The sequence below is a fragment of the Idiotropiscis lumnitzeri genome, chromosome 17, assembly GCF_059441095.1.
Source record: "Idiotropiscis lumnitzeri isolate Australia: NSW breed Sydney's pygmy pipehorse chromosome 17, RoL_Ilum_1.0, whole genome shotgun sequence".
In the NCBI taxonomy this organism is placed as follows: domain Eukaryota; kingdom Metazoa; phylum Chordata; class Actinopteri; order Syngnathiformes; family Syngnathidae; genus Idiotropiscis; species Idiotropiscis lumnitzeri.
In genome coordinates this window covers 8,384,196-8,397,998 of record NC_142407.1, presented here as the reverse complement: position 1 = coordinate 8,397,998, position 13,803 = coordinate 8,384,196, and the positions used below count along the sequence as shown (strand labels likewise).

Genomic DNA, 13,803 nt, shown 5'->3' with positions numbered 1-13,803 from the left:
TCCTAGAGCAAAGTTACAGAAATGGGTTAAGCAATAAAACATTACGTTAACGGTAGTCTTCTTTAAAAGGTCAGACAAAATTGTGTTTATTGTCATGAGTTAGTGTAGTTATTACAATATAAGTACAAGTCAGTACATTGGGAACTTAAAAATGCAAAGGCAAATATGTTTACATTTTATCAAAACATTCACAATTCACCGGACAGAGACTAAAGAAAATTAGCAAACCATATAAAAAGGTGGACACCTTGTTTAGTTTCATTCCTGACTCCCAACATTTTTTTTCTTTTTTAATAAAACAAAACAGTGTGTACAGTATAGATCTAGACAAACCATGTGCATCATCACAGTGGCACGTCCTCCATAAGCGCAGAATTTTTTCTATAGACATAAGCATTGAGACTGTCGTCCATCTTAACCAGCTCGGCCAGCGACGACACACATGGGTCATGATCGAGTACGGTCGACGACAGATGTGAAGACTTGTGCTCGATGCGACGGGAGCGGCGCACCGGCGTCAGATACTTCAGATCTTTGATGTTGCTTTTCCGTCTCGACGCGCTTGTTTGGACCTCACCTTCGATTGTTTTCTTTACACTGCAACATACGAAAGGAACAACGTTTCGGCATGATGGCGTGAGTTCCCCGTTAAAAGGCGAACGATTTTCCAATTACAATGTGACGTGATTTTCATGATTGGAAGATGACAGCCGACAGCTTACCTTTGCAAATACGGTGTTGTCTTTACACTGTATTTTATGACATAAGCATGAGCCATCTGTGGCACGCCTTCCACGTCAGCATCATCGCATTGAACTCCTTCATCCATCAGCACTTTCTTGTCACTTTCGCCCTCCAACATCTCCTTGACATCTTCATTCTTAGACACATCCTTCACATCCTCTGTAGCTCCTTCATCCACTTCGGGAATGTTGCACATATCTGTGCTCTGTGGGGGTTCTGCGAATCAAAATGGAATCACGTTATCTAAAGCATCACAAAATGAGACTTTGTACAGAATAGTTGCGAGAACCGAAAGTGGGGCACACTAGGGAACAGCGAGATTACACGGGTCAACAGCAAATTTAAAAATCAGATCTAGACAAACCATGTGCATCTGATTTAAAAAAAAACTATATGTCCTTAAATGTATTTTTAACAGCAATTTCAAAAACATCTTTATATTTCAAGTTTTTGAGATTCTTTGCATTTTTTGTTTATAAGTTTGACCTATAGTCTTTGGTAAAATAAAAAAAAAAAAAACTTGCAGTACTTGCTGTTTATTTATTATTCGACTTTCATTGCTCAGTCAATCAAGACAATGGAATACAGCTGAGTAGAGTAAAATCAATTACAGTAATTTGTATTGAACTTGCCACCCCTCAAATTGGCTACTGGACCGGATGATATTTTGCATTTTATACAGCTGTCACATCTTAATTCACCAAAATAAAGGACGTGACATCATCTCGTTACTGAGAATGACGGTTGTTGTAAACTGAAGGCACCCTGAATTATATATATATATTTTTTTTAAAGATGTTCTGAAATAAACCAAGTAGGTACTTTAAAGTTGCACTGCATTTGACACTCTGTAAAAGTAAACTCACCATCCTGGCATTCTGAAGGCGACTGCATGGCTTCCAGGACATCACACAGGTTCAGAACAACCTAAAAAAATACAATAAAGAGCAATATAAATGTTAAAGACAACAAAACACCGCTCAGTGGTTTATAGTTGAATCCCCTTACATCATCAAATCCATCCCGCGCAAGCGGCAAATCCAAATCAGTGTTTTCTAGAAGGTCGAAACTAGTGTTCATGATCACCGGAGTTTGCATCTGCACATTTCCAGGAGCTTCCTGGGCCTTTGGGCAAGGTGCAGAGGCAGCGGGGTCCGGTTTGCGTTGGCCCCGATTGGCCAGCGCTGGTTCTGGCTTTGCCTCATTCTGCCGTCCCTTAACATGAGCCTGGGATGTCACATTGGCTTTAGGATTTACAAACGCAGAGATTTTTCTTTCTGTGTTTGTGCTCGTCATGGCGGGTCTCTTGAGAGTTTTGCCTTTGGAAGCCAGCCACTCAGCTAATTTTGCCCTGCAAGGAAGAATGAAAACAAAGTACTTAGCATGCCTCAATGTCATATGTGACGCAAAATACGGATTTTAGAATATGACTTTCACCTTCTTTGCTCCGTCGTTTCCGTACGTCTGTACTGGCTGAGGGTGCTCGTGACAGGAGGCTTCTTGGCCTTCTTATCAGTTACGGCAATCTTCGGCTTGGTGGGGGCCACCGTCGTGTTTCTGGAGCTGGTGGTTCTTAATGTTGCCGGGACAACAGAGGTGGTGGGAGGGTGAGCAGAGCGAGGCCCTGGAAGACGGCCGCTGGCTGCAGGTTTGGACGCTTGCGCGCGTTCATCCAGCAGCGATTTCGACCGCGGTGGGGCAGGTTTTCGGGGGCCGCGTCCAGGGACATCGGCGACGGACTTCGACCTGCTTCTTGTCAAATCCAAAAGCTGTTTTCCTTCTGTTTTAGATGCTGCTGCTTTTGAATGCGCCTCTCGAGCTGTCGCGCTTGACTTCCAAATGGATCCAATTTTTGACTCCACGATCTTGCCTCTGTACATGCCAGGTGCAACTTTAGATGACGCCACCGCAGCTGGTGCCCTCGTGGCATCGGTAACTACTCTTCCATTTTTCACCGTCTGTTCAGTAAGAATGGCTTGCTTATGTGATTGTTGTTTGACAGCACACCCATTTCCATCCTTCTGCATGGACTTGGCTTTTCGCAGAACCTCACCAGTCGTCGACTTTGTCTCTTGTATTTTGGAGATGATTTTACTGGCACCGCTTCTAACCAGCGTCTCCTGTTTCTTATTGCTTTTACATTGGACAGAGACGGCTGTTGTTGGTTTAAAGAGGTCTCTTCTGATGAGAGACTTGACACCATCACCAGGTTGAGCATTCTCCTTGTTTCCCTGAAACAATTCAGAACAGTCACTTTTAAAACGCTGAAGACAACTCCGAATGACAACGGTTTCCCAGATGTTTCAGACTGGCTTGGTGCTTCAGATATCAGTATCCAATTTCAATTTAATGCCTCCATCTATTTACAGGACTATTTCAAGGGACATATAAACATGGCTACGCTTAAGCTGATAAAGACGAAAACAACCCACATTCTTAAAGTACAGTGAAATCCGCATTCTGTTGAGCATTGCTGCATTCCTCCATGTCAGGCTTCCAAGCATCACAATAGCATTTTTATTTATTTTTTTATGGATGAAAAGAAATCATTGAAGCGAACGGTTCGGCTTTTGTCGTTTTGTGTCCTCAGATAATGCATTTTCAATGAACAGGAATGCTTCCAAAAGTTTCTTTATTTGAAAACCGTAACATACAGAGCTGTCTTTCTGTGTATGTGCAGTGTCTAGTCATAGTTACGAATAGCGTCTTCAAGTGATCTTGTGACAAATACTCGGGGCAGTATTATTTAAACTGGTCTTTACTGTAAAACTTAACGGCTTGATTTAATAATTTTTTTTCTAAGTCTCTCTTTAAATGCTACTCAGAATAAAATGACTAAGGAACTTACCTTCTTGATGGCTGAAGTTTTTTTTGAAACAACAGCGTTGCTCATGGTGCAGCCGCAAACCGAGATATTTCACCCGTTTATCCTAAAACACAAGATTAGGACCTTGATATAATTACAATTATCATAGATTCTGCAATCAATATCAAATTGAAGACGTGACTTACAATCCATATTTAAATAGTATAACCTCAAATAATATATTTTTAATTTAGTGGCGTTCAATATATTTGCGAGACCAGCGTCATCCTATTCTCTTAAACATTTCATGCATTTATGGGAAATTGTTTTTATTATGAAAAACATGTGCTCGGGCGTCAGTCGTTGCTTTGAACTATTTCTGCAGCAGTCGGTGTCCACTATTAGTTGTCTTTTTTTTTTAAACCTCAAACGTAGCGGTCCGTAGATTAGTTTAAATAATTACATTATTCAATATAAAATTCAAAGGTACTTACGCTTCGGTTGAACGTGTGTTGTATACCGAAAGATCTCGGTAAAAATGCAAACTGTGAAGCAAGCAATACGCCACAGGACTATCGTTTGAGTTGCCGCTGCTGCACTCTTATTGGTCAGGGAAGTCTCGCGATGGCGTCTAATGAACCAATAAGATGTGTCAAAACAAGGCACGAGGTGGAGGGAACGCTCTAGTTTGAATTATTTTGAAACTAAATATCATTCCACGATTACCGGTCACTAATGCTGTTCCGCCTGCAAATGTAAAACAATCTGTGGTTTAATTTTAACACACCATCAAGTTAAAACAGCTTGATTGAAATTTATCGAGGGAATGTGTTTTGAATTGTATACCTAATTTTCGTCAATGGATTAAAACAAGTCGCTGTCAAATAAGAGAAACAACCCCGCCCATGTATTCAGTTCAGCATAAACATAATTTAAACACTGACCCAAATAAGAAATACATTATTCAGATTGGACTATCATTTGACGTACCACGTTAAATGTGTGCACTGGTGTGAAATTTGTTTTAGGGTTTTGAAAATATGAAATAAAATACAAGGATGCACTGTCTACAACAAAGGGAAATTGGTTATTTACAATCTTTGCGGAGTATTCTGGTCCAAATAGGGGTTCAAAGAATTCAACTATTTTGGTTGTTGATTTGCAAATTTTACACAGTGAGCATGAAACCTGCCAACTACGAATAGATATATGTATCAATAGCCCAGACAGAACGTTTGAGAAATGTATTTTATTGAGGGTTAACAAATGTATAATTGATAGTTATTCATGAAAAAGTACTTGCTATCAGTTATACTCTGTCCAGTAATACTTTGTATCATCAATACCAAAATCTCAGGTACGGCACAGCCTGTCTGCTCAAGTATAGCATTGGAAATACTAGTACTTTTTGATGTTTAAAATTTTTTATTGATGTGTATATCAGAAATAAGGCACAGGTGTCTGCATTAAACATTCATCTACAACATTACGCATCATTTTGTGACCTCAGTGACCTAAAAACATGCAACAGATCCTTAGAGCCTGCTCATCTGATATGTTTGGGAAAATGTCCATATCCACACAGAACTCGAAAACGAACAGTGGAGGATCCTCTCTGTGAGTTTTCATCAGATATAGCGATCCTTTTCAGGCTCTCCTGTCGGTTCATTTTATCCATCGACGAGATTGTCGGCTCAGCCACCTTTTGTATAAGCAACCCTGCATTGAAATGCTACCAGGTAAGTGCAGCCATTTTGTGGTTCACAAGCTCCTGTTAAAGGAAAAATAAAATATCACCATGGTGGATTCATTTTATTTTGATTATGTTTCTTTTTAATGCCATATATTTCAATTAAGACTATCAACTGTTTGGTTAGATGATACATTTGTTAACTACTTATGTTGAATGAGAATTATAAAACAGTATTAAAGTTCAATCCGTTACAGTCATACCAGGCTGTGGTTTGGTAGAGGATTTTGAAACCCAGAAGACAGGCTCACGTTCCACCCTCAGCAGACAGGATGCCAGATTAATCCAGTAAGCAAACCTCTGGCCAGGTCTTTGAAAAAAAATATTAGATCATTTAGATACCAGTGATTCCACAAAGTTAAGATAAAACTTCCCCTGTGATGCAAAACATACCCCACTATCTGAAAACGCCCCATGAGCTGAACGTACCACCATCAACTTATTAGTGGAATATCACTCTGCAGGGAAAAATGCAAATCCATTAAAAAAAAAAAGGAAAAACTAAAGGACACAAACCCCGCCACACATAAATATATATATACACACACACACACACGCGCACACACATGCACAAAACATAGAATATTGCAAGACAGGCAATGCTTATGGAGACGTACTTCAAGTTGTGCTGCTGTTTCCTTCGTCCATGGTCCCACCTTGATATAGCTGGTGAGTTGTCTGACAATTGAAAAAGTTTCATGATAAGAACAAAAATTGAGTTAAATAATCACTCTTGCAGCCATAAAACTTACATGTTATTAAACTGACACGGAACAATAATATTTTGGAATCTCTGGTATCACAACAAGACCAAATGTGGAACAAGTTTGGCCCTCGAACAAAGCATCAATTATGGACGCAAAGAGTCAAGGAAGGGGATCTCCTTCTGTGCTTCCAATAATGCCTGAAAAGGTCTGATTTTAGGTTATAAATGACAACACGATAAAATTTGGATTTCAATCACACTTAATTTTTTTCACTCAACATAGAGGAGGTAGTGGACTGCAGCAGCTTGCGGTCCACTCTCCAAGCTGGAATTAAAAGAATATATTTGGACCCCGAGCTATGCTGGTAGTATTAATACATTTTCATGAAGTATTAAATAACAGCACCATTTGTACATTTGTTCAATACAGTTAGCAAACAACTCACTGGCAACGACACGAGAGGATCCATGCCTTCTATTTTCCATGTGGGAGGAACATACAGGTCCGCAACGTGAATATATATTTCCTGATGGATTGAATATTTTAAAAATGATGCCAACATTATCAAGTGCTAATGAAATGTGATTAACTGCATGTAAAAGCGGGAAACGTACATTTGTGTTTGCGGCCTCTTCAATGTTCATGTAACATGTAGTTCCAATCTGGAATTGAAAGCATCGACAAGTCACGTTCAGATCAATGTTTGACAAAATCCACAGAGACGGTATTGCATACCCACGCACGCACTCGAAATAAAATACACTCACATTAGACTCCAAAAGTTTGCTCCAATCTAGACCGGTGCAGTCCTCTTTTGTGAGGCAGGCTTGGCCCTCTTTGCATATCAGATCTGCAGATGTTTGATTTCTGTCTAGGATTTGCTACAAGGGAAAAAATGTTCATCTGATGAAGTGATGCACACAACACATTTAACCTCAATCTTACAATGCTTAAAAGCTCTTCTTGAAGAGGGGTCAGGGTCTCCTCGCAGGTTTGAGTGGGAAGAGCATACGAATGGTCCCCCTGCTCACAACTTGTCATCAATGTATCTGAACACAAACCATTAAATTACAGTAACTGATTTAGATTCTGATAATCAATCGTGATCTTATTATACTCTGCTTCAAACATAATAAGCATCTTATTTTGATGTTCTGAACAATTACCAATCAATTGTAGGTAAAATCGGTACATCAGCAATTTTTGCAAGCTCGACTGAAATAAACACAGTTACGAACATACTGAAGCAACGCTTACAGTTTTGTCTATCAGGGGATTCTATCCTCGGAGGATTCACGTTAACCGTCCAACTATCATTTTGGACCGTGGCTACTCCTCCGCCAGACAGCTTGATGAGACTATGTGGATCTTTATGAACGGAGTCCAGGCCTGGTTTAATTTTCTGCCTCTTTTGATCTATGGACAGGAGTTCTGCTTCTTTGGAGGCATTTCTGCATCGCTTCCTCTTGTGTGATGCAAAACTTTTTTGCTTCTGCTGGGCTCTTTCGACATTTCCAAGAACCTACCAAACAACGAAGTGAATTAAGTCACATTAAACACAAACTCACACATAGACATACACACGTGCCTTCATGGCATGTGGTTCACAACCTTTGCATTGACGTCTGTGGCAGGCTTAATCCTCGCTTCCAGGTGTTCCTCTTGCTCCCAAACCTCAAACTGGTCACCCGAGGGACAAGTGCTCGGAGCCGCAAGAAGGCGGGGACGACGATGAAAGAAGAGGAAAAATGGATTCCTCCTTGTGGAGCTCTCCTTCAAAAAGTTGAAAGCAACAAATAATGTGACAGTCCTCGAGATGAAGAGGGGCTGGTGGACCAGTAAGGATTCATGTTCTGAATTTGAAATTTACAAAGCATACCTGCTTGGCAGTATTTATGCCATATAACACAGCTTGCAGGTGAACATCCCAGTCATTCTGGTGCTCATCGACGTGCCGCAGGAGAGCATCTTTAATATTTTGATTCATATGTTTGTCCTGCAGAGATAATATTAATTGCAGATTTATGTGTATACCTTAAACATTTCTTTTGTCACACAATGAAACTTGAGAAAAATTATATCCTTATTTACCTGCTCATTGGTTTGGTGATGGTAGTCACTTGACACAGCATGTTTTATATTCAGGAGTGTGAAGATCTCTTGATTGAGCTGTCAACAAGCATATAAAGAGAAATACAAAAACAATGTTAATTTAGTAGAAAAACTGTGTGTGAATGATGCTGTGGTTGATACTTGTGTTTTTTTTCTCCATTACATTAGACATGAGCTGCAGCTATTAAAATGATAAATGTACGCCTGATACTGCAAACATAGTCATACCTCATTCACAAACTTGCTGCCTTGATCAGATATTACTTTGTTGACCATGCCAAATAAAAAGAATTTGGACAGAAGAGCTGCAGAAACCTCCGCAGCAGACTTTGACCTCAGTGGTTCAGCAATAACAAAGTGGCTGAACAAATCGGTTATCATCAGAATATATGTATTTTTTCTGGCAGTCTCCTTTATTGGGCCAATCAGGTCCATCTCAACAGCACTCCAGTTTTCTGTCACCTGTGAATAGACATTTCAATGGTTCATCACCTGTATACTACTTCATCATCATGCACTTTTTGTGATCGACATTACCTTGATGTGATGTCGCTTTCGTGATACCCCTTTTACTGAGTCATTCACCTGGCATGCTGGACAGCCCTTCACCTGAAACAAGAGTCAACTTCATGTTCAAATTGCAATGATAACGCAAGTGACATACTTTAATTAAAAAGAGCAACACATTCTTTGGTCCAGATGTTAAACTTTGTCTTACCCAGTCAGTAACATCCTGCTTAATGGTAGTCCAGTAGTGACCAGCCACCACACGGTCTATGGTGCGTCTGACACCACTGTGGCTGTCGTTGCTCGTCCGGTTATGGCATTCATGCAAAACTGCTTTCTTTTCCTCCTCACTCATTACAACCAGCCGCATAAAAATCTGTTTCGGGCCAGTGTAGAACAATCTGCCATCTGGGTGATTTTTTTTTTGTCAAAGAGAACACGATTATAAAACAGGAAGGAGTGTGACGGCTGTAGTCAGTGTTATGTGATGGGTGTTTATTTTTTTAATGCTGTACAGGTAAACAGTAAGAATCTGGTAGGTTATCTGGTCGACTGTGCTAGACTTTAGCATCATGCTAATAATAATGCCACCCAAGTTTAGCATGTTACCTTGCAAGACGAAATTATTTGCTGAGCGTCTAATACACCATCTCTCAACTTTTTTACAACTAGGAGCAAAGGCTCCTACTTCCAGGTACGTTTTAACTTGCTGTAAAAAACTGAAACCCGGCATGATGATTGAGCGCAGAACACCTAAACACTTCCCGAGATTCGTTCTTCTTCTTCTTGTGATTTTCTATTTGGTGGTAGGCGTAGAACGAAATGATACATTTTCGCCATCTATTGGTAGAAAAATATAATCAAAACACTGATGCGCGCCTTGCGCCGAAATAATTAATTAAATACAGAAATAATTATATAGATTTCATTTTCCATATAATCGTTGGTAATTTAATTAATTAATTAAAGTTTTATTTATTTAATTCCATATTTAATTAATAAATGAAACAATATTATTAATAACAGTTTTAATTAAACATTTCGTGCTGTATTTATCTTATTTATAGGCATGTTCATTCCTCCATACTGTAGACGGGAGGGCACCTCACAAAAATTGTATTAGATTGCATTGCGCAGCCATTTTAACGATAATTTGTTCTAGTGTAGTTGTACCTTATTGATCAACAATGTGCGACTTTCTGCGCATGCGCGACTAACATCTTGTAGGGGCTCACGGTTCCGTCCATTGACAGACCCCGCGCATTGATCAGCAAAATGGCCGAAATATTGCGCATGCGCGTTGGCGAGGGAGTACGTTGGTACAATGATATTGCATCGTACAATGGTAATAAACGATGAATGTCTTCAAGATATATAGTTTAACGCGGAAACATTAAACCTTGGTTCATTTAATATGTAGGTAAAGTACTGTATATAACTCAAATGCAACTGATTTTATTTTGAAATCCATTATCGGAAATCTACTCGTCTGTACAAAACGATTGAGAGCTACAGTTAGCAATACTTGCTATCTTCAGAACTTCTTTTGCATCACTAATTACGGCAAACTCCTCGACAATGCAGAATCAATGTGCTGCTCCTAACTGTACTAGTTTAAAATCGGACTTGTATTCGCTCTTCAGGTTTCCGCTTGATGCAGAAAGGTAAGCCAAATCTAAAGCGTATACTGGTTTCTCTGTGAAAATATCTATTATGGCGCTATTTATACGAAAAAGTTACATCGGTCATAATTAGTGTCCTTGCTTTTGTTTTGGCATTCAATAAACCGAATAGTACAGAGCATTACATTGTAGTGTGCACAACTACCCTACCATACTATTGTTTTCATCAGTAAAAAACAAAACTACAGAACATCAGTATTTCGTATACTAAACCATTAAGAATGAACATTTCAACCCTCAGGCCTTGTTCGATTTTTACTACCTTTTGACAGAGCCAAATTGTACAATCTGATGAAACAATTTAAAAAGAAATGGACCGAAAGTTGGAAACCTAAAAGAAATCATAGGGAAAAATAGATGTGTCCTTACATTTGTCTTAACTATGGTAAGCTAAAAAGGTAAAGACAGAAGAAAGGTGGACACTAATGGCCAGCATGGAGCCCACAGTTTTAATCTGTCATTTTTTTGTCATGTTTATATGACTTCACATTTCAGGTGTAAAGTGTGGGTGGAAAAGTGCCAGCGGGAAGACCTAATAGACAAATCACCAGAACATCTCTTCAGATTCTACCGACTTTGTGCAAAGCATTTTGAAACTTCTGATGATACTGTAAGTCATGATGAGATCAAATAATATCGACATTTTCCATTCTGATGTCCTGTTTGTAAGATGTTTAAACATTTAAACACAAGGCTCTATTGCATTGAATCACTCCAGTTAGCGCTTAACGTTTTAATGTGGCTTTGTTTTACAGAGTGAGCCAGTCACAGCGATAAAGGATGACGCCATACCAACCGTCTTTGATGATCCCAACAAACTTCAAAATGCACAAGTGAAGCGCAGTAAAGAAATGGTGTGTATTAACAACGAACATTAACTACAGGATGCAGGGGAACCACAGATGGCAATTTTCATTTTGTATGAGGTACAAAGGCGGTAGTTGCACTTCAGGTGCATTTTGTAAGATACAAGTATTTTATTTTCGAGGTTATGTAAAATGAGTTAGAATTTTTGGGTGTTTTGTTTCATAGTCTGTGGTGTAAACTGTTATTAATATAGGAGTCCTTAATTTCTCTCGTTTTTTTCAGTACACCACAGGTCTCTGTGTCTCTTTTACTGTGTGTGTAACATGTATTGTCATGTTTTTTACTTTCAAGGATGAAGACACAAAGACCAGGGGAACAAAAAGTGAGTAGAGATTTAGTTTAGTAGTTGTTTTATTTTTTTAACAAGCTTAATGCATGATTTGACTTTCTACTTTGTTTCCACTCTTGCAGAAATCAAAACTTCTCAATCTGAAGGGGACAAGGAAGAGGCAAAAACACCTCTGGAGGAAGACACATACAAAGACTATCTCAGGTCTTTATTTGAAGTGCTTGTTTTGTTAGGAGAACAAAACATTCCTGTGTGCAGGTCTGATAGTATTAAACAAGACTCTGGCGGATTAAACAACTTTGAGGCGTTGCTCGAGTATCGCAAGAGTTGCGGAGATGAGGGCTTGAAGAAGTATGACGCCAAGAGAGAAGGCTCGTCGTCGCTTCAGCTTAAACAGCTGATTGAAGTGTGCGAGAGATGCATCCGGAGTAAGGTGATGGAGGAAGTGAACGAAAATGGCTTCTTCTCACTTATTACCGATGATCTGGTGAAAATTTTGGATGAGTGGTACCTCCCTGTCTTCCTGCGCTATGTGGATGACTCCAACTACCAGCGTGAGAGGTTTTTGGGCTTCTTGTCTTTTGATGGCGATGCAGATGTTTTGGCGGAGAAACTGCTGTCTGAAATGATCAACGAATGGGGGTTGAACATGGAGCAGTGCCGAGGCCAGGCCCACTCGTGCTCGGGAAAACACTTGGCTAAAATAAAAGCATTTGCCGCCAAAGTAACTGAGACGTATCCATTAGCCATGCTGGCAGTCCGACCCACTCAAGCTTTGAACTTAACACTAGCCGACGGTATGGCTTTGTCGGGGGTTCAGCTTGTCGTGGGTACTCTGAAGAAAATCGAATCTTTCTTCAAACAATCCCCTTTACTGCGTCAGGAGTTGGAGCACGCCATTTCAGTTATTTATCCAGACAAAGACGAGAAGGTCAAAGAACTGAAAGAGACTTGTAGCACCAGTTGGACCAGGAGACACGATGCGTTTGAGGTGACCGTGGAGCTTCTTGAAGCTTTGTTGCTTTGTGTGGACAGCGTTCATGACAACGAAGACTTGCGATGGGGCGACCAGATTACATATAATGCCTTGGAGATCTCAAAAGCGCTGGCGGACTTTGAGTTCATTATGGCATTGGTCGTGCTGAAAAACACCATGGTACTTTTGAGGGCATTTGGGAAGAACATTGAAGGGGAAGCAACGGATATCTATTTCGCTGCCGGCAGCGTAAAAGCCGTGTTGCACTCTCTGAAGGAAGTGGCCGACAATATTGACGTATACCATGAGTTCTGGACTGAAGAGGCGGTGAACCTCTCTGCCTCGATGGAGATTCCGGTAGAACTTCCTCGGTCGCTCTTGAGGAAGCGTCAGTCAGATTTGGGAAGCCCCCAGCCTGAGATTTACTACAAGGAGCAACTTTCTCTTCCCGTGGTGAACCATACGCTCAAAGAAGTCACTGAACTCTTCCATGATGACCACCTCAAAGCTCTAAGATGTTTGTCATTGGTCCCCTTTGTAGTAGAACTCAACAAGGCTGGCCAGCCCGAAGAAGAAAACATGTTAGTGTTTAAAAATGACATTCCTAACCCAAGTTCGCTCGCCGCTGAGCTGCATTGTTGGTGGGTGAAATGGAATAAAAAAGGCAGAGGTGAAGTGCTGCTTACCAGTCTGCAGGAAACGCTGCAGCAGGCTGACGTCAAGTTCTTCCCAAACATGCTCGCAGTCCTGAGACTACTGGGCGTCCTGCCTACTTTGGCGCTTGATTTCAGTTGTGATGTGGCGTACAAGCGCTTCAAGATGTACATGGAAAACACCCCTGACGCAGCAAAATCAAAGAGCCTGGCGCTTCTCAACGTAAACAATGACGTGGGATATGATTTGGATTCAATGGTTGAAGTTTATATGAAGACGTATCCCTGCGACAATGACGCTTCGTAGTTTTCTGTTTGCGAACAGAATAATGTGTAGTGGATGGTGCTTGATGAAACTATTTCCATATGGGTTTTTTTTTCAAGATGAAATGTAAGCAATTCATTAAAATTAACATTAAACACAAAAAAACTCAAAATGCTACATTTTCCAAACGCTTTATATTTTCATGTTGACTGTTGGGAAGACAGCGGCATGGTGGTTGGCCGGTTAGCGCGTCCGCCTCACAGCTCAGATGAGCGTGATTCGATCCTTGGCTCCAACACTGCTGGCTGGAGTTTGCATTTTCTCCCCGTGACTGCATGGGTTTTTTCCCGTGTACATTCCAAAAACATGCATGGTAGCTTGATTGAATGCGCTAAATTGTCCCAAGTTGTGATTGCGAGCACGGATGGTTGTTCGTCAACGTGTG

The 13,803-nt window shown here is 40.4% G+C and overlaps 2 protein-coding genes across 2 annotated transcripts; one reads left to right on the top strand and one right to left on the bottom strand.

Annotated features, from left to right (window-relative positions):
- Nucleotides 1-11: 11 nt before the first annotated feature.
- LOC148320046 (uncharacterized) lies at nt 12-4,190 on the bottom strand. The gene is made up of 7 exons (XM_088278802.1): nt 4,045-4,190; nt 3,593-3,674; nt 2,182-2,975; nt 1,753-2,095; nt 1,611-1,671; nt 723-960; nt 12-597 (listed from the first exon to the last, which is right to left on the bottom strand). Exons 2-7 carry the CDS (start codon nt 3,635-3,637, stop codon nt 345-347), a joined length of 1,734 nt encoding a protein of 577 aa, XP_088134928.1. The 5' UTR covers nt 3,638-3,674; nt 4,045-4,190; the 3' UTR covers nt 12-344.
- Nucleotides 4,191-9,922: 5,732 nt separating this feature from the next.
- thap12a (THAP domain containing 12a) lies at nt 9,923-13,567 on the top strand. The gene is made up of 5 exons (XM_088278794.1): nt 9,923-10,290; nt 10,804-10,918; nt 11,064-11,162; nt 11,467-11,497; nt 11,587-13,567. Exons 1-5 carry the CDS (start codon nt 10,205-10,207, stop codon nt 13,398-13,400), a joined length of 2,145 nt encoding a protein of 714 aa, XP_088134920.1. The 5' UTR covers nt 9,923-10,204; the 3' UTR covers nt 13,401-13,567.
- Nucleotides 13,568-13,803: the final 236 nt, after the last annotated feature.